This window comes from Patiria miniata, unplaced genomic scaffold, assembly GCF_015706575.1.
Source record: "Patiria miniata isolate m_02_andy unplaced genomic scaffold, ASM1570657v1 HiC_scaffold_9, whole genome shotgun sequence".
NCBI classification, from domain to species: domain Eukaryota; kingdom Metazoa; phylum Echinodermata; class Asteroidea; order Valvatida; family Asterinidae; genus Patiria; species Patiria miniata.
Genome location: NW_024037076.1, coordinates 24279999 through 24307938, shown reverse-complemented (window position 1 = coordinate 24307938; position 27940 = coordinate 24279999). Strand labels below are relative to the sequence as shown.

General features: G+C 39.3%; 1 protein-coding gene across 1 annotated transcript; it reads right to left on the bottom strand.

The window, feature by feature from the left end:
* Nucleotides 1-525: 525 nt before the first annotated feature.
* On the bottom strand, nucleotides 526-27896 carry LOC119720269 (fucose mutarotase-like). Its single transcript, XM_038189898.1, has 6 exons — nucleotides 27765-27896; nucleotides 17340-17408; nucleotides 16735-16805; nucleotides 7194-7295; nucleotides 3764-3837; nucleotides 526-1704 (listed from the first exon to the last, which is right to left on the bottom strand). Exons 1-6 carry the CDS (start codon nucleotides 27847-27849, stop codon nucleotides 1644-1646), a joined length of 462 nt encoding a protein of 153 aa, XP_038045826.1. The 5' UTR covers nucleotides 27850-27896; the 3' UTR covers nucleotides 526-1643.
* Between the last annotated feature and the right edge of the window lie 44 nt (nucleotides 27897-27940).

The following is a 27940-nucleotide window of genomic DNA, read 5'->3' as shown; positions in this document are numbered from 1 at the left end:
TACTGTCCAAAACCTCAATCCAGGCAGACGTGCAGTCACAGCTGGGCCTCCAGACACGGTCATAATTATCCACAGATTAGGCAGCTAGCCTCGCCCTCCAGCAACCCCTGACCAAGATCTGACAGCCAGCATCTTAACCTGTCTTTGACCTTCTCTCCAGCCGGTCTAAGCGACATGGGTAGGGCCTCTCTGACAAGGTAGGGCCTTCCAGCCTGCCACGAGACCCTCAGGCGATTCCACCTGACACACAAGACCCCAGTGTGTCGTTGAAAGGTGTCTTTATCTCTTCTCAGTGGGACTTTCGGTTATTACAGAGTGTTACAATTATCCTGCGCTCTTTCTTATTTCACCTAGGTGAGGTCGGTCCCCAGCCTATCAGAACCTCAAAGGAAAACGCCGCTCTCCTTCTGTGGCATATCGTCACAGGTACAAACACCACACCTGCTGAATGCACACATGTCCACTTGTCTTTAAGTGATTTCAGATGATCTAAACCATATTGCCGGGTTCACAAAAACCGCCATATACTATTACAGAGCAAACAGAGAGTATTTTATTGCCTTCAGGCCAAAAAAATGGAACAACCTAAATAATAACGTGCATCTTAAGCAATATCATATGAGACTGCAGGAGTCAATATAATTCCCGACCACTCCTCCTTCAAAATCTCCAACAATTAACACTGATCTCTCTCTCCCTATAATAATCGACCACAATTGGCTGGGTTGGGCCCGGGCTAAGAAATGACACAAACAGGTGCAATGAGATTTCTGAGGCCATTCAACTCTGGCCACGTTTCACTCATACTTGTGAATATTTTGCTGCAGTAACAAAATGTTCTTATTAAACCAATTTTAAGTTTAAATATTCTTCTTCAAAATCTTCAGACGAAGACAGTTGTACATGTCGCTACAAGGTGCACGTATTACATATTGCATATATTCTTTCAGGGTGAAATTAAAAACTACTTTTCAAATTTTGTGTAATTCAACCTTGAATTCTGATTCAGGAAAAAGGACCAAGAGGAAAGTGTTCTGTCAATTTGAATCGGAAATTATAGGATATCCTACCCAGAAGCTCAAATGACATCACAATTTATCCTCAGGAAATTGGTCCATACATGTACTTGACACAAATTGTTTTTTAATGAAATGTAAATGGTTACACACGAGTTAATTTTTTTGTGTCAACTGAAAGAACTTCTTTTCAGTAAATGTAAAATTCCACCTTAAATAATGTAGACCTTTTAAAAAATACAGCTGTACAAAAGTATTTTTCTCAAAAATTAGGTCAATGGAAAAGCATATGTAAACTTTAGACATTCTGATTCTCTAATTCCCTTCAAATTGGAAGCATTTTCAATATTGTTCTGATATTCAAGTTAAAACACCTTCTTATCAGACCAAGAAAATTAATTGCTGATAATCCACTTGCTACCGCACATCAAAAGCGTCGTTTGTTGTATCTAGCACCCTTTCTAATTTGCCAAGGAAAATCACTGCCTTTGCATCTCTCCAAGAAACTGATCTCGTTCTTGTTCTCATTCACACTGAGCAGGGCTAATCAATTCTCTCCCTCCCTCTTGATTGGACGATTGGCAAAAATGCTGGCTTTAACTATGGAGCCGCCGTAGAGGTCAAAGATCACTGACCTGAGGATATGACCCCTTTCTTCAGAATGAGGTTGCCATACAATGCCTCCTCACTGTGAAAAAAAAAAGGGGGAAAAATACCGATTAATAGCAATTCCGAGAGGGGTTTTAAACTAAAATTGTTCAAATATCACTGAAAAGTGTAAAGATGGTCCGTATTAAATATGGCACCTGAATCAGGACAACAAATTTCAGTTTTTATATCTTTGCATTTTAATTTAAAAAAATGTAAAAAAAAATGGTAGGATTGAAAGTTAATGAAAATTGTTGAATAAAGTAGTTAAAGAAATTGCAATTGAGTGTGAAGTTGCACAATGGAAACTGCATTACAACATCACTTCACACATTGGCGGATGGGGGGGGGGGAAGCAACAGAAGCCATGTCCCCCCCCCCTCCAAATGATTCTTGATCTGCCCTTGCCTTCACATTTATGTCTTGACTGTTTACGACTGAGAGGAGAATGTCAATTCACATAATGGAATACGAGTACAATTATTCATTTCTGTCCTTATTTGTTTCAGAACACTGATTGACAAATAAACATATTAAAAATGACATATCGATGAGTCATTCCAACCCCCCAACCCCCCCTTCCAACAATTGGAAAAATCCCAGGAATTTCAGGGTCTTATTATTGTGTTGTTGATGGGTTACCTCACCTCCACAGGGTGAAAGTGTTAAGAGGTCCTCCAGTCTAACCATTGTTGACTAACATCAACAGACATTATAAAATATTTCAATTTTGTTTGACCTTCCAAAGTAAGCCCGTCACTCTCTGGGGATATTTAATAGAGGTGAACAATTTGACATGTTTGTTTGATTTTGAGAGTAGCAGTTATAAACAACCTGTTATTCTTTTTTTGACCAAAAATACCAACAATTGTTCCGGTGGGACCCGGTTTAACAATACACAACTACTTCTTGTCAAAACTTATCATCCTTGCAGGTTGTAACGGCTGTCAGTCAATCGTTATTGGCCCTAGACTTGGGATCAACCTCTCAACGGGAAAAATTGTAAATGCTTGGGGGGAGGCCGATTAAGAATGACATGGATACATGGTTCTATATTTACTGCCTCAGACAAAAACCAACCATTCACATCAATCAAGATCTCAGTGGTTTTGGGTCGCCTTCAGAGAAAGTCTGATTAGGATGTTGACTTACATATTTTTTTTTTTTAGATATTCAGCAAGGGACACATTATAACCACCTCTCGAGAAAATCAACAATGTATTAGGACAACCACTGCTCGATTACAGAGACCCTAGTTTAGGAATTTGCATATAATGCATGTTTACAGCCACTGTATGCAGATATGATAGAGGAAGGGTATCAAACGGTCATTTTGTGGGGGGGGGGGGGGGGGGGAGTGTTGCAGTGAACCACATGCAAGTGTTGTCAGATCCGAACCTGCTATCTGTTTGTCCGACATCCAGTCTGGGGTTACATTGGGTCAAGTCTTGTGGTGCAGTGGCTCTAAGTGAGGACCGGTACCTTGTTGGAAGGTCTTTGACCTATATCCAATAGCCGATTGTTTGACTGGTTGTGTTTGTATCTCTCCTTATCGATTATAGCATGGATGAATTACCAAGAACTGATAAAAGCTCATCGGACCTGACCTACTTTCACTGCATCTTTCTGTGACCTCTACTGCCCTCGCATGTAAGGGTATTTCCCTATTCTAACTAAAGTACACACTTCCCAACGTAACCTAAAAACAAGTCCGAATGACCATCAACAATTCTCTGATTTTTGGAATCGCACGCCTTACAGAGCCCCTCTTGATCAATATAGGTTTTTTAATAGGTTTATATAAATTAAAATGTAGCTTTATAAAGATTTTCTAAGTGCCAAAATATAGTCATTTAACCATGCAATTTTTCAGCATGAGGTAGCAGAAATGGGTTGAGAAGGGGGGGGGGGGCAGTAGGGGTCCAGGGGGAGGAGGCATGATTTGTTTGATTCACTTGTACTGCTGCATGCATCCATGTATCCTGTTAGTTATTACAATGTACTCGTAACCACAACTGCATTGTCAGTTTGAGCTTTTGATATATCAGCTTTTTGGTATGTTTTACTCTGTCCTATCCTGGATTTCTTACATCACTTACCCCGTGGCTACAACAGCAAAGGCTTTCTTTGCTCTCTCATAGAAGGCAAACCTCTCAATCTTTTCGATGTTAACCTTAACAAATGGAAACATTAAAACACAAGTCAGACATGTGCAGAATTATTTCCAAAAATCAGACAGGTCGACTTTTGAACACCCCTCCCCTCAAAAAAACTCCCATAGGTTTTGTACACGACCCCAATCGCAGTCGTACATTGTATGCTGGGAATGGGGGACGATATTGTTCTCTTTTGTTCTCTGGTATTTCTCGTCCATGGTTTGAAAAGATGAACATGTACACTAGTTCCAGGGAAGAGCTACAATTTTTTGTTAAAGCTACGTTACAATCAATTTAAATATTTTGTGATAAAAAAATACATGTACTGGAACATGTACACTGTACCAATGCATTGTCATGTACACAAGCAACAGTAAAGCCCAATGAAAACCAGTCAGAAATGCCAACTTATGAAATCTGGAGAGGAAAATGATTTTATTTGAGCCCTAATTTTGATTATGAAAAAGACCACGGGATTCTCCCACAAATGATCATACATGTACCGGTGCGTGTCATGCAAAGAATTTTTCTCTTGTCCGTAGTTATTGTGCATGTACAATGTTACAAATCAATTACGACAGTCTTGACACAGTGACTAGGCACAAGTAATCCAGATCCTTTACGTAATCCTCACAAAACTTCATTGAATTTCAACCCACGGCTGACTGACAAGTATGCTTAGAATGCGTCCTTTTTCTTCATTACCACGAGGACGCAAAGTTGAACAAAGGCAAGGTCAACCAACTGTAGCTGTTGGGGACAATTGGCAAATGAATCCAATCGTGCAATATTTCATTCAGTGAGAAGTAAACAAATAGCTTTCAATCCAGGAAAAATTTGGGGAACTTTATTTCCTCATGCGCTGCTTGTAAACAAGTGGTATTTTTTTAAAGAAAATTATGATTGACTTCTGAACCAGAGAATTTGAATTGGGAACATCACGACAACAATATTGGCGCAATACCAACTCAGTTTTCTAAAACTCCTTGAACTGGTAGTTTTAAAACCTTGTCAGTACACAAATGCACATCTACATGTATTTCTGGGGTTTTTTTAGGCACTAGTACATTAGTAAGACTATTAACTCTAGCTGCGTCCTGACCCATTATGTACATGTACATAAGGTACATGTGCATGCTAAAATTTAAAGGAACATGTAACAAAATCCAAACGCCAATACATCACACCAAATACCCGGCATATTGGACCTTGTGCAGTAATAACTTACCAGTATTAAAGGAAAATACATTTGCAAACATCGTAAAATAAAACTACCAAGTTGTTACGAAATACATTACTAGGATGTTGGTAAGTGACAGTCTAAAGCATAATGTAAAATTATGGCACCTGGTGTGAAGCCATTTTCAAGAAAATGGTATATTTGTATACATTTCCAACGCTGGTCGGCCGACTACCGTTGGAAAAACCTAACTATTTTTCAATTACTGCTCCAAATTTACCATTTTTTTTTAGTCTAAAATTTGTTTTGCTAGCTATTGGTAACATGTTCATGAACGGGTGCAGGACAGCTAGACTGGTTCCCTTACCTTACAATTTTCCGGTATTTTTGATCCATTTCATCTTTAGTGGAGTCAGGGAACCAGACTACTTGAATATTTTTGTTTTTCTTGGTTTTTCCAACATTTTCGAACACAAAACGTCAAACATGTCAGTGCAACAATATTTGATCTATTATACTAACCCCCCAAATAGTTCATTTCTGAAAATTACAGCAAAAGCCAATGATGTACATGTACATTCCCTTTAATATACTGCATGTGGTCGGCATGTACATCACACCAAATATATTGGACCTTGTGCAATAACAGTTACCAGTATTAATATACATGTACTGCATGTGGTCCGCACGAAGGGAAAGTTTATGAATGGATTGCAGCAAAAGGATTCCTCAATCCAGAATCAGGAAACCTGGGCACTTGACTAGGATATGACCTTGGCAGTCCGCCAAATTTAACATTTAACGCAGGGAACAAATACTACATAAATTTGACATGTGTAGGAATATGTAGACGGAAATAATGTCAAGTGTAGAGAGGCTGGCAACAAGTTATGCAATAAAAAATGCTAACCGCTTCAAATGTATGTGGAATTTGTTTTTAAAGGAATTATAATAAATGTCCTTAAAATATTATCTTTTGTCCATCCTCCCACGTAAAAATCAGAGTCTATAAATTCCTACTGTAGCCGCCACTCTTCATCAGCAGATGGCAAAAATAAACTTTGAAAGTACGTGGGGCATGATAATGGGCCACGGTGCCAGTTTAAAAGCGGCGAGGAATTTCAGTTTTTTTTTATTTATGAGCGACCACAAATATGTTTGTGGTGTCTGTACATTTCCACTTGAGCAGGGGACATCAATTGGGAGATAATTTGGCAGGAAGTGAGAGATCAATCCACACCTGGCTGATATTACATTTATATTCAATCCTTCCATTCAGAACTGACCAAGGGAAATGCCAAAAGTGGCAAATTCACAGTTGGACACCCTGTTATTTTTTTTTACGAGTCACCCCATGGAGCAAGGCAGGACTTAAATGGTAACAGAAGCATAACGTTATGATGAATTGACTGACAGTTCCTTAACCATGCAAACATACATTCTGTGCCAAGGTAGTCTTTTCAGTCAAAATCAATCAAGTGACTGTTTCCAACAGTTAAGAATTCCCAGCCTACCGCAGGATTGACTGGCTGTGACTGTTTATAACTTGATACAGCTTTGCTTTGACTGTAAAGCCAGCTGTGCCCACCACCTGCTTTGTCTGTTCATGGTCTGTTGACTGAGTGCTTGCTTGACATATGATCTGACTGCTGGTGACTAGCCTGTGTTAAAAGTATAAGCAGGGGAAGGGGATGGACATTTTGACTGTCTGTGACTGTTTAAAGAGCAGGAGTGTTAATACATGTACGTATGCATGATTACAGCAGTCTGATACATAGACACATGTGCTTGGACAAAGTCTGTGTACATGTGTACGCGTAAATTCTTTCCATTAATTTAACCAAACTGTACTAAAATGCAGCAATCAAATTGTTCCAAGGTACATACGTACTGCTTCAGCAAATGCCTCTACACTATAATTTACAATGTAAAACATTTCGTACATAGTTGTGGCAAATTGTTCAAATTGTTCAATTTGTTCAATTTTGGCAAATTGTTCAATTTTGCTATATCTGAGCCCACTCTTTTCACCCGACCTGATTTTACTCACATCATGCAAAACTAAGCTCCCTATTCAGCCTCATAAGCCACGGTAACGAGATACAAGGTAGCTCATCCGAATAATACCCTCATAACAACCCGACCTACATTTAGAAAGTTTGAGAGATTTCATGAGAAGAGTCTTCTTCTTACATGTTTGCCTTCTGCAGCATCCAAGAGTGTTTGATATTTATCCCAGACTGGTGTTGGAAGCTTCTCTTTCTTGTGTTCCGGAACCAAGTCCATCAGCATTGCCTGAAAGAGATGAAGAAAAACTCTACTTTGGGGAAAACCTGCAGAAACAGCCATCAAGTTCTGTGATATAATCACCACAAATGTGCATGTAATAGATTCAATCACAAGTCCAATCAAAGGATACATGTACATGTTGTAGTTCACAAGTCGAGTCACAAGTTAAGGGATGAACAATGACAAAGGAATGTCTCGTGATTAACTTGTGATTAACTTGTGATAGCTTGTGGTGACTTGTGCGACTGTTTCAATATGTCTACTAAAGAGATAATTCTTCTGATGTCATTGACAACAAATTTTAATTTTGGTTCTGTGCACACAGTTTGCCTACAATGTACAGCTTTTGGAAATCAGGTATTTATTTGACTGCCCCAAAAAAATATTTCTTCATTCCCCCCCCCCCCAAAAAAAATTGTAGAGTCAGGCACCGCCATTGATACGTACATGTAATTTGTATATTTTTAACAAAGATTTTTACATTCCAGTAGCTTTTAATATTGCACTTTGTACTCTGCAAATAATAAAATCACTTGATAGAGTTGACAGGTTTGTTCAGGGTTGAGTTAGTCCAGCAATCTTATAGTCTGCTCTTGAATAGTAGTTTCATGTACAGTACATACATACAGCCACGCTTACAAAATTACGTCTCTCATAAAAAGCACTTTCAGCTTGTTGAAGTTAAAGTACATGCACAGTGGTTTTTTTCATGGCACTGCTCTGATGAAAGGCAAAATCCTGGTCTTTAAAACGTGCACCACCCAGATGTAAAGTTCCATCCCCATTTCTTATGGTGTAAAGTAGGTCAGGCGAAACGTTACAAGAGAAAAGGGCATTTAGGGAAGTACGGTACAAGTCAATGTACTGCTCCTGTCCTGATTTTTTTTTAAAGGGAAAATACAACATTTGCAAACATCGAAAAATAAAACTACCCAGTTGTTACGAAATACCTTACTAGGATGTTGGTAAATGACAGTCTAAAGCATCCTGTAAAATTAGGGCACCTGGTGTGAAGTCATTTTCAAGAAAAATGGTACTTTTGTATACATTTCCAACTGTGGTCGGCCGACCACCGTTGAAAAAACCTAACTTTTTTTCAACTACTGCTCCATATTTACCATTGTTTTTTTTTTTTCCAAATGTTGTTTGCTATTGGTTCGATGTTCATGAATGGGTGCAGGCCAGCTAGACTGGTTCCCTTACCTTACAATTTTCCAGCATTTTTGATCCATTTCATCTTAAGTGGAGTCAGGGAACCAGACTACTTGAACATTTTTGTTTTTCTTGGTTTTTCCAGAATTTTCGAATGCAAAACTTCAAACATGTCAGTGTAACAATATTTGATCTATTATACTAACCCCCCATTCCCCCCAAATAGTTTGTTTCTGAAAATTACAGCAAAGGCCAATGATGTACGTTCCCTTTAATCAAAACAAAATTACAGCTTTTAAGATAGAAACTGACATTCTGGAAGGAGGGAAGTTGTTATCAAACATGTGTACAGTAGGTGGTACAATCAAACCTACAAGCAGAAAGATTTATTGGATTATGTGCTGGTTCATATTTCTTCATAGTTGAAAGTTGGGCTAGAAAAGGTACTTTGTCAACTGTGACAATCACGTTCCTCGAAAAAAAGAGTGTAAAGATCACGCTGAAGTCATGATACTAGAAGAATAGATCAGAGTACATGTATCATCTGCCAGTGGCATAGCCAGGGGGGCCCTTGGGGGCACATCCCCCCCCCCCACCCAAAAATATCAAAATTTGCTGTTTGCCAAGGAAGTGTCTTTTTAAAGCCTTCTTTTTTTTTTAGTTACAAAAATGAAGAGAAATCTAGATGACTATTTTTGACTTCCCTTAACCGTAGGGCTTGATGAAATGTGAATAAATTGACAGGCCTAAGAAAAAAAAAGCACCCTCTAGCATCAAAGGTCCAGGCCCCCCCCCCCCCCCTTCGAATTTGTAGCACTTGAAGTGGCCTGCAAATTTGGGAGAAATGTTGTTGGGTCTGCCCATGGAGAAATAAAACACATTCTCCATGGTCTGCCCTTGGTACCCCCTCATAACATGCTGGTGCGCCCCCCCCCCCCCTCCCTCCCCGGGCCCCCACTGAAAAAAATCCTGGCTACGCCACTGCCTCCTGCTGCAGGCATCACAGCTGAATTCCAAATATTGTTACTGTTCCTATGGTTTTTTCGGGTGGAACCAAAAATCAAACCCGTGACACAGGCTGACTCCTAATGACACAAAACTTTCAAACAGTGAACCTTTATGTTTTTTGTGTGATCTGAACAACCAAGTACGGTCAATTATAAGGATTCCTCACTTGGGGAATCTCTGTGCAATCAGATTAGAAGAAAAAAATTACGAATCGGTGAGCCGCCTACAGGCGGCTTAAGGATCAAAGTGAATGGGTGGATTGTTCTAGGGGTAACAATGCTAAAACCCTAAACAAACTTTTACTTTCACTGGGCGCCGCTGTCTTGTACAATCTTATTCTCCTTTGTTGACACTGCGCCAGACGTAAAAAGACTTTTGTGTAGGGAGAGTGCTTTCATTTTGGGACTGATCCCCCTTCACACGTCATCACAGACCTTCCTATTGTCAGGCCGGATAGCATGCCCCTGTTCATACCTAATTAATCGACCGTGGTTAATACCCAATAAGTGCGGGACATAAAAAAGAAATCACTTCCGTTTTAATAATAGCCCTGATGCCCATTGACTCCCAAGACCCGATTACACATAACGGTGGCCAAGTGGTATTACTGCCAGACTCTTTACACAATCCCCCTATCATTTATCCATTGAACAGTTAACAGTAGGCCAAACGTAAACCATTAATAAATCACCCCAGGGAACTTGAGTTTAGAGGGGCGTGCTAACATCATGGCTTCCGGACAAATACCTTGTGGTGGTTAGCGATAGCGACTGGCGACACGCCGAAAGGTCCTGATGTCTGTTGATATAAATTGGAGGTCACTCCTCAAATAAGAAGGGGGGGGGGGGCCTCCAGCACGAGTTGAACGCAATGGAATTTTTTTTCACCCTTTCTTCCCATTCATAAAAAAGTGGAGTGTAAGCTAAAGGCGTGTCCCACTGCCATTCCGTACAATGAAAACACCTGTCCATAGTGGCACCGACAATCCCTTGGCAACATGCCAACGTTAGGATGCTCAGCAACGACTGCTAGCCGGGAGTGTCAACAGAGGCGAAGTACCGCTAACACTAAATTGTGTAATATCCCTCCAAAAATTGACATCCCTGGTACGAAGGTCATCCACATAAAACCCCGTGGGTATACGGTGTCACAACCACAATGACAACAAAACATCAACACTGGGACATCCGTCTAGTTCAAGTTACAAACACAATGATATGAAATTATTTATTTTCCCCCCAATATTTTGAGGACAGATTTATTTTGGATTTAGAAGTAGGGATATTCCCCATCTTCCCCTTATGTAATTTTCCTGACCACCTCCCAATCACAAGCCACCTCTGTCCTATTTTCTTTCTTTTCTTTTTTTTTCTTTGCAAAAAGGGAATCTCCGTGTGTCTGATTTGGATGAAAGTAGACTTTGCCAAATCAGTTATAAATTTATTATCTTTTTTTGCATTTCATGATTGACACGATCTGATTTTTCCTCTTCAAATAGCAATCTTACGCATGGTTTTTCCTACATTGTACATGTTCCCAAGTCTTCTTAAAGTTTCAAGGTTCTTTCTTTCAAAAAAAAAAAAAAGGCGGTAATTTAAAAATAAAAAAAAATTATGGTCACAGATCCATCATATTGGAATACACTGATATAGAAAATACCCAATAAGCGAACAGGCACTTTATTCCTACAGAATGCACAGAATGTACTGTCGCATGTATTCATGTAATGTGTGAACTAGTGAAATTTTAGAGAATTGGCTGAGATAATTTAAGCATTTTCAGCCCGTACATGTATAATTATAAAGTAAAGAATTTTGCCGAAAGGCCCAGAACTCTCATAAATATCTCTCGCCAGGTCAAGCGGAGAAGGAAGAAAAGATATCAGGGCTTGAAAACATCCGACTCATCAAGCAAAACCAAACCTCACAATAACGCTAATACAAAAGGAATTCCTTGGATCAAAGGGCCCAAAATATCGGTGGAATTTGCTTTTTTTTCAAACCTGGGCTTCCTGAATACAACACGTGGGCTGAACCCTTCCAAGCGCACGTGGGGAATCTTTTTGTTCCCATTGTGAGGTCCAGATGTGGCACAATAATGGTGTGTTTCACAATGCCTGTCAAGTTTTAATTTATGTGTGTGGTGGGTTATACATGTAGCTGTAGTACCAGTTACCGGAATTACAATCTGATTTTCCTTGGTTAAAGAATCTTCACTTATTTTCACATAAAAAGACTTCCTTTTTTGTGGTATTTTCCCCGCACCCATGGGTTGACAATGTCAAACAGCGGAAAACACAAAAGGCACGTGGCAGCTTTTTTTTCAATTCAAACCTTGAATTTCCATTGTTTTGCTGAATCTCGTAATGCACAGTCATCCAACTGCTCTGTTCTTGGCATTCTTGATTTTTTTGTCCCTCTGCACTATTTTCATTTTAGCTCTCTTCCCAAAAACTTAATTCCAACAGACATAATATTTCTCTGGACCATTCTCATTTCAGCTCTATTTCCAAAACTGTTTTCACATGCACGATAAATGTACATAATTCTTCCATTATGACTGAATTTAAGTGTATTTTTTTAGGAACCTTCCTAAATCCATGAAAAATTACAAATATGAGAGTAAAGTTCTGATGGATGGAGGGTAGCTTTTACATGTAACAGCATGAATCTGTACGTAAAAGGTTAAAAGACAACTTTGAAATTGACTCGTTGATAATGAACGGTGTACCGGTACATGTACCGTACGTTTTGCAACTAAAAATGAACAAACCACCAGAATTGCAGAGCCAAGAATTAAATCAATCCAACAAAACATTCCACGCTGTCACTCTGCATTAAACGACCTTGATCATTTTGGTATGGATTAGACCAAAATAAAATCCTTAATCTGTACATGGTTGGTATTACTACTAGCAGTAAGCAGGCTGTTTGAGACATCAGGAGCTGGGGGCATGGCTTGACATTCCCCTCGTCCCAATGACCCGGATTTGAATTTCGTACAGGTCTTCATCATACGTAATGTACGTGATGGGGGTTGGGCTTTTCTTGTCCCTATGAGGGGGGGGGGGGAGGGTAGTGGTTCCAGATTTCCAATCATATTATTTCTTAGTGAGTGGAGAGTTTTTCCCCAAAGCTAATTTGTTTTCTCTAGGTCAAGTGTGCATGGTACATCCTTTAGGTTTTAATGACAGAGAGCAAAGTTTAGTTTTGGCACTCAGGTACAAGTAGTAATTAATCAAATCAAATTACCGTACATGTACAATGTAACGTTTCATAATGTATACGTATAATGTACCAGTACGCTTATACTACCATGGATTCTGCACTGCCTTGTCAAATTTTATGGAAACAAAATGCATTTGAAGTCTGGTTACATTGTATATAACCTTAAGACAGACTGCAAGTATACACATTATGTGCGTATAATTGATTTTTATATGTACATGTACATGTATGGTTGCAAAAATACGGAAATGTGATTTAACAGACACTTTTGTTGAGATACCCAACAGTCATATCTGAAAAAAATAAAAACATGTTTAAGCTGAAGTTATTTCTGAAACTACTACGTGACTGGACTCAGTAAACACAGATATCCCCATCGATGAAGATGCTATAACCAACTGATAACATAGCGCGTGACACCAATTTCCTGAATGGGGGTTGTGGAGGTGATGACCCATTGCACAGACTGTTTCCTGGATTCCTACTGGATTACAAGTTCCAAAGATGAATGAACTGTAAACAATACAGTCATGATACTTGGCAGTGAACATCATACATGAGGGTTAACAAGGGTCACCTGAGATGTCTGTATTATTGTTTGTGGTTCGTCGACACTGCACTCGTATTAAACCAACATACAAGCGTGGGCATTTACGAGTGAGCCATTTGTGGCAATGTAGCCATCAACTTGAGCTCGTTGTTTGATTAAAATGTTCTCCAACTTTCTACAGAGTCTTGTCATGCATCACTTGGGAGTCAAACTTGAGCATGTCTCAGAAGTGAGCCCAATTCCCAATCCCATGGACTCTAAATCAAACAGTGGGACTCGGACATGAATCCAGACATCTTGTTTGGGCTTGGCCTCGGTGTGCAAAATAGCTCACTGCTTTGCAAAGAACTTAATTCAGATCTAAGATTGTAGTAAAGCGTGATTTATTAGCAACCCCACTCCAAGCTTGTTTTACCCCTCAAATGCCCCCCTTTTTTTCCTCAAAAGCCCGCCCTTTACCACCTCCCCCCCCCCCCCCAGGTCATTCCACCCAGGACTATTTTGTCCTGCCACTAAATGAAACAACCTCGATCACACTGCCCCATCAATCAAACTGGGAGGGGAAAAAGCCCTTGACAATCACCCACTCCAATCCAATAAGGGGGCATATCGGAAGTAATTACTTAGACAAGGGGATATGTTGAGCAAGTGGTATGCAGGGAATTCCAGGGGACTTTCGCAACCTCCCTGCTTGCTGATTGAGGACGTGATTGACGACCAACACGTTAGTTAGGGATATTGTATCGCCCTGACACTTTTTTAACAGCCAATGTATACAAACAAGTCTGGCTGATGAAAACGTAATAGTTTTCTTTCCTTTAGTTTATTTCAACAACAACAAAAGTTGAAGCATATTTCCATTGCCATTTACCTCCTCATAAAATCAATTTCACGTCTCCCATATTTCTTCATGCCAACCAATTAGGAAGGAATCTTGCATATTGATAACTGAAAAAGCACACAATGTAAACAGAACTTCCGGTCTCTCTATCATTCATTCCGAATACCGCAAACCCTTTTGCCTGTACATACGAGTCATCCGACGTGAACTGGTTATTGAATCGGTCTATTGGGGAAGGCAAATTAAGCTTATTAATTTGCTCTAAAATTAATTTTAAGCACTGCACATACCACCACAATATGGCTGACAACTTGCTTTCACTGAGCAGATATTTCTAGTGCTAAGCAATTAAACTTGTTCTGCATTGAGCAGCTTCACGAAATCGGTCCCGGATGTGAAGTATGCCACGGTAGAACAATAAAAGTAACCAATCCTAAATATAGAAGGCCATCAAAATATCATGTGACAACTTTATTTTGCCGACAAGCGTCAGGTATGTCAGGCATGCGCGTCCCACTTACAAAATTGATAAATTCCAGTCTCTGGGAGGCCAGAATAAACAAGTAATAATGAAGTCTCTGTCATTTTTATAATGCTGCTTTACATCTAGCAGGTATGTAGGACAGTACCGTACGTCATTGGAAAGTTATTGCCAACCGACACTACTTTTTCTTTCCAACGATGCTGTGGTTTTCATGGGGGGTGGGAGAGGCAGCGAGGGGGTGTCAGCAAATATGTTGCCATTTCCTTTCTTGCATACATGTACATGTATGTATGCAAAACCACAATGATTATCTATTGAACTCCTGGACTCAAATTGGGCTTGCTCTGTTTGATTTATGTAGCATTCAATTGCTTTGTAACTTCAAGAATTCCCAACTTCCGACCATGAGACTGGAACTTGTGGGTGTATTATGTTCCCCCACTCCCCTTGTTCATGTTTGTTCTGGGTCAATAGCTAAATGACTATTGCTGTGTACACTTGTAAATGCCAGGCTGAAAAATTCCGTCACAGAATACCGCCACCTGATAGTTTAATAGTGGAACCTGTGATATGATGGGGATTGAACCTTGATGGCTTGGTGTAATTGCCGGGAACCGTGCTGCTAGGCACTACCCGTGGAGTAACCAGGGTGGGCCAGAGGGTGAAGAATAGCATTGGTAATTTTTTCCTTTCACCCACCGACTACGGAGGTGATAATGAAATAGCCTTAAGGGTCAGGGTATACTGGATCCCCTTGCCAAATTGGAACCAAATCATCCTAAATGAATAATGGGCCTCTCAAAAACTCATTCATGCAATTTACGACCGGTAAACTTTCACCCTATCCTGAGATCCAACACGGCTGAAAAGAGATATTGGATCTGCAGAATAAACCTAGCTGTGTGTTCATATACCTCTTTGAAATTGAGCTATGTATGTATTGAACCTTTATCCTCTTTCTTATAGTTTCGGCACACTTCTTTCTGAAAGTGAAAACGGCACTTCAAAGAGACCCAGCAGTGACTTGACAAAAACAACAAAGGAGTACCTTGTTAATACTACTTATTGTGGGTTCGGCAAATTGTGCAAGATATCAGTGTCTTACAGTTACACTCTGAGACACTCCCCCCCCCCCCCTACTCACCACACACAAAACACAATGAGTTGAAGTCAAACTACAGAACAAGACAGGAGAAAAGGAACAAGACTTTGAAAGGGCTGGGAACAATGACAAGCATGCTGAGACACCCAGGGGTGGTTTCAGCAGGTTCAACACATTGGACAAACTGGGCTATTGGAGTTGTGGGGCTTCTTTTATCTTCTTCGGCATTTGATATTTGATGTAACCTGGTGTCACTCACAATGGTTATTGCGTGTACATTTTTGTGGTTGTTGCACAGTATGTTTGAGTCAAAAGAACAAGGGAATGTTATGGCTGACAGGAATAACTTTCTTTTGAAGAAAGTAACCTAACAAGGCATCAGATTATCAAGACAAGCAGTGGTGTTGAATGAGGAACGGAAGTCTTCCGAAACAAAACATAATTTTTTATTCTAAAGAGGGATCCGGAGATAACGTCCATTCCTAGCATTCCACATATTTTTCACTAAAGATGTGTGACCTCTAAAAAATGTTGACTTGCAAAAGTGAAACTACACACAATGTACATAACGAATAAGGAAAACAAAGAAAAGATATTTCCATCACAAGTACATGTAGGCCTACATACAATGTATGCCCATTTCCGTCATATGAAAACCACAGATCTTTGTGTAAAGGGCATAATGTAAAGAAATCTTAAAACTTCATTATCCTAATGCCGGTACGTACCGGTAAGCTCAAGTCCTTGAATAAACCCACGTCTTTGAATCATAAGAAACAAAAGATATTACAATTTTACATTTTTGCTAAGCCCCCCCCCCCCCCAAAAAAAAGACAAATTATATGTCAGTCTACTGAAGATGTCTTTCTTTAAATATCAAAATAAAGAAGCAGGAACCAATACCTTTTTCTTTAAATACAATGTAGGATGATTATTAATTTGTCTAACCATTAGCAAATCAGACTATACATTTAAACGGTCAATTGTCCCCCCAAAACGATTTCAAATTAACAAAGCAGGAAGTTTGAGTCCGAAACAAATAAGGAAACTGATTGTGTTGATGTGTTTATTTTTTTCTTACCGGCGCTGGTACAAATGCGTCTAATGGGAAGAGTTGTAACACCGCCTCCAAAAGCTCAGGAATGCCATGACCTGAAAGCAAAGATCCAGAAAACAGGATGAATTCATTCACAGAAATATGGGAAAAATGACAATTTGTCAATAAAAAACAAAGGAAACCTCAAAAACAGAAAGGGAAAATCCCCATCAATCACTCTTCATGGAATATTCATTGAAGGTGTCCAATTTCAAGAATTGACATTGTCTAGATGAGCATTTCAGGCAAATATTCAAATAATTAATTATGTTAGGAGAGGGAAATAAGAGAAACCACAATTCTGATAACAGAATTTGTGACAAACACACTGAAAATTTCCCCAAATTTTCAGATGACCTTTAATGTATCACTATTACAAGAAGATAAATTTCTCTTGTCTAATCCTCCATTCAAAGAATTCACTGAAATGTACGGAATTTTAAAAATGTCATTTACCACTTAACTTTGCAAACTCTCAATGGTGTAGGGTTTGAAATTCTTTCTTTATGTAAATTCCACAATAACGAGGGGGTGATGTTTTCAGTACCAATTCAAACTAAGTTGATTTCAAACATGATTGGTTTACTTACCGTCTGCCCTGATCTCACGGGGTCCAGCTCTGCACACGCCACTGGATGGAAAATTAGCATCAGCCAGGACTGTAAACGATGAGGAAAAATAATTAAATAAAGAGAAATAAAATTTCAAACACAAACAACAGATGTCACTGGGACATACATGTAGCCTTCTCAGCTAACATCAATTTTGACGGAGATTTAAAAACTGAATATGTGTTTTTTGTATACATTTTCTTAAAGGAAATATTTGCTTTTGCTTTAATTTTCAGAAATGAATGAATTTCGGGGTTAGTGTGTTATAGCAAATATTGTTGGACTGCCCTGTGTAAAGTTTTGTGTTCATAGATACTGGGGGATAAAAACAAGAACAAAATGCTGTTCCTGTAGCCTAGTTCCCTGACCCTACTTCAGACAAATCGAGGCAATTTGTAGACATCGGGGAATTGTTAGGACAATGAACCAGACTAGCTGGCTGACACCCGTTTGCGACTTTGCGGATGTGTAAATGCAAACCAAATGTGAACTAACTAAATTTGGTAAACTGGGGACAGTATTGAAAAAAAGTTAGGTTTTTCCAATTATGGTTGTCCGACCATCGTTGGAAATTGATCCAAAAATTCCACTATTCTTGAAAATGACAGCACACCAGGTGCCAAGATATCACAGGATGCTTGAGACTATTATGCACTTACAGTCAAGTAAGGTATTTCACAATAATTTGGTAGTTTTGTGTTTTGATGTTTGCAAATGTTGTAGGATTACCTTTAAGCAAAAGTCTGCAATAAAATGGTGTTGGGAGCTCTAGCATAATCACATCAGTACAAAAACTAAAACTAAATTCTGTAGAGAAAATCCCCTCACTTCCAACTTTCCTCTCTTCCCAACTTTCCTGATTAAATGCTTCCATACAACTCCCGCGAAACCATTTTTTTTTGGGGGGGGGGGGTCTCAGTGATTATAAAGAATCCCCTGTCTCCTCTCTTTTATACAAAGTTGTCACTTCCTTCACTCAAAGAGGCCACCAAGAAGTTTACCTCCCATTCAGCTAAGCCACAACTTTGTGGTTACTTCATCCTTAACGCTGCCCTTGTCAAATATAAAAACGAAACTGATTCATCAATTAAGAAAAAAACCGGCAACTTCCTGAAGAAAGGGGACACACACATGGGCAGGCCAACACCAAACAAGGGATAAGTCCTGAGAACACTGGTGGCTTTATGCCCGGTCTCAATACTACATGCAACATCACCGAAGCACAAAGACAGGAGAGCTCCGTGAAAAGAAATGACAACATCAGTGAAGTGGCCACAGACAATGGGACAACAATAGTACACCTGTAGTACACCTGTAAAGAGGGGCTTTAGGTTGTTTAATTGGGAAATTGGCAAACAGAGAAATACAATACAGGTTAAGGAGGAGAATCTTGTGACATGTGGTTGTTAGGGGGATTCGTATGAGGCCATACATTTAGCAAGAGCAGACTCATATGATTTATCGTTTCACCAGAAGTTGTCAGAAACACATTGCTCGATGACAGGTTGATAAATTTCAGATTCAAACTAGCCAACCAATTTTGGTGGTCGAGTGATAAGACCTCTGCTCTAGAAAGCAGGAGGTCGTGGGTTCGAGTCCCACCCGAGTGATTTTTCCAACTATCACTCAGGAGGTTACACACTGAATATACAGTGTTTATACGTCTTTGAAGGGCAAAAACCTAGTATTGATTTACACTCACCCCAACGCAAAATTCCATCTTATGAATAGGTTGATAAATGGTAATCACGGTCAGATGTGAAAATGGCTGTTTCAGACAGGCCTTTAGAGGATTTTTTTTTATAACTTGAGAGTAAAGCTATTTTTCTCTTTCAGCCTTTTAAGATGCGTGATGTACAACCCTATACAATGGAACACAGAGGATGTGAACGGAAAGATTTCAATTAATTAATGTACATTTGTCTTTTGAAAAAATATAACCGAGAGTGGATACCTGTTCATCTCCTGTTTGTTTTGGTAGTGACTGTAAACAATTACTTTGCCTCCACGTTCAATTTAAACAAACAAAAAAATTGACTACGTAATTTCCCATCATATACGCCCACATCATGGCCACAATCAATCAATTAATGATGTCAACAATCCTTGGTCACCATGGCAGTCACGCTAACACCGCTAGCACGAGATGACATCGGCAGTACGAGATGACATCATGAATCTAGATTCCTTGTGTCCCGTGAACCCATTGTCTTGCATAAATTTTGGACTAACTACCGGTAACACCATAAACAGGAATAAAATAACTAAAACCATAAAACCAATAAGACCATAAACGGAAATTTCAATCTGTGCTGGGATTGGGAAATGGTTTCAATTAATTCTTTTTCTTTTTAAAGGGGGGGGGGAGACAGTAGTCCATTTCCTGTAGAGTTCACTGAAAGTGCATAGCCAGCCACTTGTTTTCATCACGAATACAAACAGTACCGGTGTCAATATCACCTCTATCATTGTTTTGCCTGGAATATTTTGCCAATAGGTTTCCTGTAATCCTGTCCTACGCTACCCATATTTTATGACGACTAACAACTGTCGGAGAGTTGGCCTGAAGTAAAGAGTTGGCCAAAAGAGTACATTGTACATGTACATACTAAAGGTCACAATGAGGCAGAGAGAGTGTCACTTTAAGGCACAATAATAAGGCACTATAATGTATAAAAATGCAGATGTTGGCATTCTGTATGATCATTCCAAAGTCACTTTTCCTGCCCCCTCAATTTTTCCTGAACGCCCTCTTGATTTCTCTCCCTTCTGACTCTTTGGTTCAATAGTTCAAGGAAGTGTTTGCCTTTGCTGGTTTCAGAAGATGAGAATACCAGGGGTAAAATGCAAGGAACAACACAAAACAAAATGGAAAAAATATTGACAAGGATCAAAACCCCGCTAGTGGCAGTAATTTTCAAATAAACCACATCCCCCACCTCAGTGTCCTTGTAATTTCCCTTTTAAACATCGCCTCCCGTTCTAATTTCAAAACATCCGTACGATGTCGTACCCTGTCAGGATATTCTGTAGTGGGGACAACACATCCTCTACCAGTAATTAGCACACAAATTCCGGTCAACTCAAATGACAATTCCATCAACCAACTCAGTCCAACTTGTATAGGCCCCTATAATTCTAAGTGCAACTTGTTTCAAACTCAGTAGGAAATTCTGAATCTGCATAGTTCTAGATAATTACTAAAACACAAAAAGAAAAGACAGCTTAACTCATTTTGTACAAAATATTCCATGAATTTAAAATTGCTTCAAATGTAATTGGTTTGGCACAAAATGGGCTTAACTGGCAGGAATAACCAGAAGGATTAGCATGTAAATGTACACAACTGAACAAGTCAATCTATTAAATGGTGTTGGTGTTGGTACAGTTTATACCTACATCCTCAGCTTTTGATTACGTTCTTACAGTACGGTAAATTCTTTCCTCCGCAAAAATCAAATAAGGCGCACGGAGCCGCAGCTGAACACTGACGTCAGAATTCAACCGGTAGGCGTGGGTGTCAATGTACATGTGGCGTAGGCCCATTCTTCACCCCCCACACTACAGTACATATGTATTTACTCTATAAAGAGCACAACCGCAAAGTTTTACGTCCCACAACAATGAAGAGGATATTTTTTTTTTCATTGATCCAAAACACGACCGTCGTCTGTCGATTAATGACAGTGCAGTGCGACCTCTGATTAGCACCCGGCCAACATCAATATTTAAACACTTGCGGTTACAATGTCCATGTACAAATGTACACCCATTTCTGGATATAAAGTAATTTTTTGTTCTTTTTCTGTCCACTGCCCAAATACAGTAAAGTTCACGCCAATGCTACCAAAAGTTGAAAGGAGGAACAATGTATTTTTGGACATGGTCTTCAAAGTGATTGCAGCTAAGCAGCCTGTGTATGAAGGCGTGTACTTGTGTACCGGTAGCTCTCAATTGAATTACAAACATACTAGTATCTTTCACAAATATAGCGTCCATTCACTAGTAGGTTAGACCAGGCAAACAGAATTGGCGACTCGAAATACACCTGACACCACTTGACTCCAATGGAATGTGAATATACATGTACATGTAAAATAAGACACACAAAAGTTAATAATAAACTGACAATAATAAAAACACCTGACATGGCTGATAAAGGTGGGTGTATGAACAGGTATTTTATCTTTGAATTCTGCGGTCACCCCTTCCCCCCCCCCCTCCACCCCCTCCACCCCAACTGGTCTCCAAACGGAAAAGGAATCTTAAAAACACATTGTTGACTTGTACAATAATTGCATGACCAATGTCCAGATTGATATGCACAGTCTAATTTACCTTTCTTCACTGAATGGATGTCTACATCTTGAATCCTTGATTCTGAGAACTTGGTGATTATAACCAGAACAAAGCAAACAAACATTGGTCCTCTAGTTCTATGTTTAGGGGCAGTGAAAAAGGAACTTTTCTTGTGTGCGTTTGCGGGTGCGTGTGTTTATGCCACACTGTGGTATTTTCGTAGGCCCTCGATTTTTTCGTTGGCCTCCAAATTTTTCGTAGGCCCTAGGACAGTGCCTACTGTGCCTATTGGATAATCGGGGCTTGATTACACGCAGTACTGCAAAGGGAAATCCAGTCACAAGTTCTCAATTCTTTCCACTTCAGTCTGCAGTGGCAGGAAAAAAAAAGACCTGAATCACCAACTTGATCAATTCTGCTCATCTAAATATGCTCAGGTAACCATGGCGACCGCATCTTTTGAAACTCAGTGCACACGGCATGACACATATTTTATTTTTAACCAGTGACAAATCTATGTTTATCAAAACGATTATTAAGAACAAGACAGAGATCTGAAGGAAGGCCCACACATCATGACACATCCAGTCAACATCTTAAAGAGTACTATAGAAAGCATTAATTTCTCAAGTATAACCTGATGCTAGCAGGCAGAAAAACAAAGTGACGCACCATGACGTGTCACTGCTACAAACTTCCGCTCTCATTCAAGGGATGAACTTTAGACATTTGTAATTAATAAAGGTGCGGAATTTGATCAATCGCAAACCACATTTGAAAACTTTATTAACATTAACACTGTCAGTTACAATCTTAACAGTTTAGACAGCATTACTCATACATACGGTACTATGTGTACACATTAGCCACGTCATACATGTGTAACTAGTCTGCTGGCACTTGTAGTGAAATTGAGTGATCAAGCAAAAACCAGACTGCATTCACAAAGACTCTGAAACAAGGACTACTCAAAAATACAAGATCGAATTTGCATGGAGGAGATGTAAATTTTTATATGTGTTTGCCCTTCACCGATATGTTTTTATAAACACTGTAGTTTGGTTGCGGTACTCCCTGCTATATTTTAGAAATCAAACCAGCCAACCGACCCCGGCAAGCTCAGTGGTCTAGTCATAAAACGTCTGCACTAGTAAGCAGGAGGTCGCTAATCCCTAATGTCTTTTGTACACACACACAAAGTCCGTAGTCTGTACAGGCGGACCGTGTGTAATTAATCTTGAATTGGCCATTGTACATGGCCTATTGTTGTACAATTTATGCTCCAGTGCACACCCCGGGGTATTGAAACATACAAAGTTTCGGCAAGAAATATTGAAAAAAATACTGTTGAAATGACTCTCGCGAATCAGTATTTGTGGCGTTAGGCTGTATATCAGAAGTTGGCTGAAAAATTTCGCATTTTGCGAAAATCAAAATTTTCAAAAATAAATCCTGGCACAAAGTAGTTCAATGGTTTGACAAATTCATACAATACGATTCTTGATTCCAGCCCAAAAAAACTCAAAGTGCTTTTGAAGGGTCTAGGAGAGTTGGGGTTTATATTCGTTCTTCTACATAAGTCTGCTCTGGTGGGTACAAGTTGTGCATCTCTTTCATTGATTTATAATTTTTTTTTTTTTTATAAATCACAGGTCATGAATTTGTAACTTTATGGGCTCCAAGTCAAAGTTTGAGCCAACTTCAGGTGTTATGTTCTTGGGTGTAGAATTCTAAAACAGGTAAGAATTCAAGGAAATTGTCTGCGTCTGGTACTGACCAGTGAGTCAGTATTTCACAGTCCTAAATTCACACTTCACTGGCACAGCTGCATTCTGCACCACATTGTGTAGTACGCGCAATGCACGCGCCAATCTCCATATAAGGAGTTGTTTATGACTACTCGCGAGAGGGACATACCAAATAACACATCTAGAGGGGTGTTTTGAAAAACGTGAAGTAAATTTTTGAACAAAATAGTTGGAAATTTATAATTATTGACTTGTTTTGACTTCTGGACGGATTTATTTTTTATTTTTTTAACTAAAAGGTATGCGCCTTTGGCTGGCTCGGATCGTTATCAGCGTCCAGACTCTGGCCCAGCACACATTTATTCCCTTATCAAAAAGTGATTTTGTCATGATTGTTATATTTAACAAACAAAAGCAATGTCAAATATCAAATGTTTCAAACTTTTACAAAAAAAAGGGCAAATTGTATGAGACACCCGTATGAGATAGCACACAACACAAGGGGCATACATTGTATTAAAGGCCACCCCCCCCTTCCCCACTACAATTTGGACATAATGTGTGGATGAACATGTAGTGTTTAGACCAACATTAGGTAGAGATACATGTACATACTGAGATAAACATTTATAAGCCAAAAAAGAGTCCATTTACTCTCCTGAGCTGATTTAGGGTCAGTCAAAATTGCCTGCACAATGTGTTGCTAACACACACATTGTCGCCCATTTTGGGGGTGTTTTTGCAGCTTTGATTTTCCTTTAAAATGCCAGATACACACCAATGTTTTTAACAAGATAGATCTTGAAGATGCACTCTTTCCTAAAAAAAAAACCCTAGAAAAATATACCATCTGAGCCACATGAGGATTTCCCCCTGGTTTTGGGCCAATTTTAAAACTGATTTTTGGCTGGGGCCATATTGGGGGTCACCCAAATCAGAGAAGACATAGTTCTACAAAATGTTGCTCTAAATGTCAATATTAGTACATGTAGTCAGAGATAACATTAAAATTGAAACAAAGAAAAGTTAATGCAAAGTTCCAAGATGAAGGGTCTTCAAAATTTGGAAAAAAATGCATGTGACGCATTATGACTGATCATTTTTTACCCCTCCCCCCTAAAATTAAGGTGCGAGGCATGATAGGTATTATTTACTATATTCCTGCCCTACTAAAGTAGTTGTACCCATGTATCAAAATTCAGTTTCCAAATCAATTTCAATCTCAAGATATGGGTCTTTAATGTCAGCGATTATTCTATGGGCCAGTCAGATTTCCCCTTTTTGGGGCAAAGTTCATTGAACTTTGTGCAACGGTAACACCTCAACGGAAAGCAATTTGATTGTTTGCTTTTGACCTCATCTACAGCACAACAAACACAACCTTTCCAACCAGTGTCAATCAAATCTGTGACATATACAGCCTGTCTCAAAAAAAATGGTACAATCAGAAAAAAAATTGGTTAAATATGAAATTTCAAAATAAGTCATTCTTACTTGGCATAATATTAAAGAACAAAGACTGGGCTTTCCAATAGTGTTTGTTTGATCTTATTTGCTTTTGTCAATTCAGAGATATAATCAATTTAGTGCGATACACCAAAATCGATTTTGTGCCACTTTTATGCATGGGCAGAGTTGTTTCGAGTACTGTGCCATGCTGTCTTGAAGCTCACACCCAAAAAGTGGCACAAACTCGATTTTTGTGTTCCGCAGTTCCGCAGTGGAGTTATCTCTGGATTGACAAAAGCAAATGAGATGAAACAAAAAGTATTGGAAAGCCTGGTATTTTTTCTTTAATGTGATGCTCAAAACGACTTACTTATGTTGAGATTTAATATTGAAAAAAAAATTGATTTTTTTGAGACAGGCTGTATGGTGCCATCCCATGGTCTGTTGAAATGGCATTGAATGACCTACATGTTGTATGTATGTAGCTTGAGAAACTTTAGCTCTAATGCTCATCAGGAATTTGACATACATGTGGGTTGATGTAGGTTCAAGCCAGTGGTCTAAAAATGGTGGAGGGCGTGATATTTGGCTTTAACACATCCGCCAAAATCATCATTTTTTTCCCATAATTTAGACAGTTTTGCTTTGTTTCAAGTCGATCCTTTGCTTCGTGAATCATTCATGAAGCAAAGGATTTACTTTAAACAGAACAAAACTGACTAAAATATGAACAAAAATGACGATTTCGGCGGCTGTGTTGAAGCAAAATTTCACAGCCTCTGTCATTAGAATACATACATACATATACATGTATGTACATTGACCTCCAGCTCTGTCGAATTCTTAATGAGCATTGGAGCTGGAGTTTCTCATGCTAGGAATGACCCATAAGTGACCTAAGTTCGACTTAATATGGCATGGTGCCAAGATTTTAAGCACAAATATGGATTTTTTGGGGAAAAAAAGATATTTTAATAAAAAAAGGATGCTGCTTCAAAAAAGGATGTGGGCGGGGGCAATCAATTGGTGCGGTTCTTTTTTTTACTTGCCTTATAATTAAATGACTAAATTTGTACATTTTTCAATGGTTTCTAAAATAATTTTACCCAAATCCCTGTCAAGACGAATTCCCAAAATAACTGACGGAAATAAATCATTCGGAAAACTTCCAGGAAGTCACTATAACCACGTATATTCGATCAAATATATGATTTTCACGTACGTACTGCCTGCGGGTTCTATTTATATACGCATGATTAACAAAAGACTAGTCGTAACTAGAGTTTTTTTGCTATCCTGTACGTATCTATGGGCCTGGTTCCCTAGAATAAGGGAACAAAATCCATTTTAAAATTATTTGACCTACCTAACTACATGTAGTTGGCAACAAAGTCTTACAGAGGGCAGGGTTTTGAATATTTGAAGGAAATTTGGGGGTAACTGACGAAAAAGCAACATGAAAATATAGATGGGGATCACCGCGTGATGTACCGTGAAGGCAAAGGCGTGCTAAATCGCACGGCACCAACATGGCCAACCGTAAACTGCGTAGGAAAATCAGAATTTCTAAATTCTACCCCAAGAAACTTTTTATTAGAATTGAGAAAAGTCTGCTCTAGGTTGAAAAGGTCATTATGCGTAACAAAAAACACCCTTGACTGTTCAATCAAAACTAAACAGGGGCCTTAAAATAGCCAATCGCGGAAAAATTCTGCAGGTAAGTGGACTCCACTTACCTGCCGCCAAACATCCAAATTTTCACCTCACCTTGTGATTTCAACCAAGAGGAATCCAGGAAAGAGTGGACATGCGAAAAAAAATTGGTAAAAATGTGTTTTTGGAGCACATTTTGCATGCACATGTAGTGCAGATCTGAGTTGAAGCAGCCGGTCAAAACTGATTGAAGTGTCTGGAACAGCGGTACGTTGTACGCATGACATCGATAACCATGACGTCGCATGAGACGTCGCATGAGCCGGCCAATGATAGTGCAATACGTCATTATGAATATTTATTTTCTCATGAATATTTAGTTTATTTCAATGAATACTTCAAATACGTCCAAAGATTAATCATTGCAACAGCGATCGTGTGCGGCCTAGCGGTTAAGAGACTCGTGTATCAAGCAAGCATTCGAGGTTCGAATCTCGAAGAAGTGAGCGACTGATTGATAAATAGATATTAAGGAAAGGAGGGGGTAAGAGTAGAGGTAATGACTGCGATCATTCTGCGCGCGTGCAAATTTCAAGTGTTAGGTTGGCTCAGTGCGGAAAGGGCATATTTTCCATCATTTTTGCAAAAAACCGACAGAATCCACCGATGTTTGTTGGGTGCACATAGCGTGAGTATGTCATGAGGTATTGTACGGAGTTTAGGGGCAAACTGTGCAGCGGTTCTGTGGGAAACGGCTTGGTTGGGATGGACGTTTTTGTACTTAATTAGTGTTTTGTGCTGACAACAATTTTGCGGGGTTCTGAACCTATGAGGCTCCACTACGTGGAGCCTCATAGTTCTAGGAGTAACTTCAACATGTTAAGCGGTTGTACTTGTTGCTTGTGTACAAAGTCTATGGAGAGTCAAGAATATTTTCAAAGTGTTTCCAAACAAAATTGGGAACATTTATCAGTCCTAGATTCATGTCTCTTCAATATTTTTGCAATGACTGGCTGGCTTTAATTGAGATGATGTAGGATGATGAAAATGTGGCGTCAAAAGGCACCATTCTTTCCGTTTAAGTTGTATACAAAACCGCATTTGAGTTTGACAGCAAACCGTGAAGTCGAACTCGAAGTCCGAAGTCGAAGACCACTTTTATTAAGACCTCGCGCGAAGTCAATCCCAAACATGTCAGGAAAACGTCAACACTCGGAGCAACAAAATTCAATGCTGAGTTTCTCAATCTACTCACCAATCTCATCTCCGTGGCCCATTTGGGCCAGGGCGAGCAAAAGTTCCGGCGACAAAATTCTCGGGATGCCTTTCAAAACCACCATGTTTTTTCCCCTTTCTCGCCTTCACTGGTTCCCACATTGCATTTAGTACGCGAATTAGCTGTTTGCGTTACACAAGCACTGAGTCTGCCGG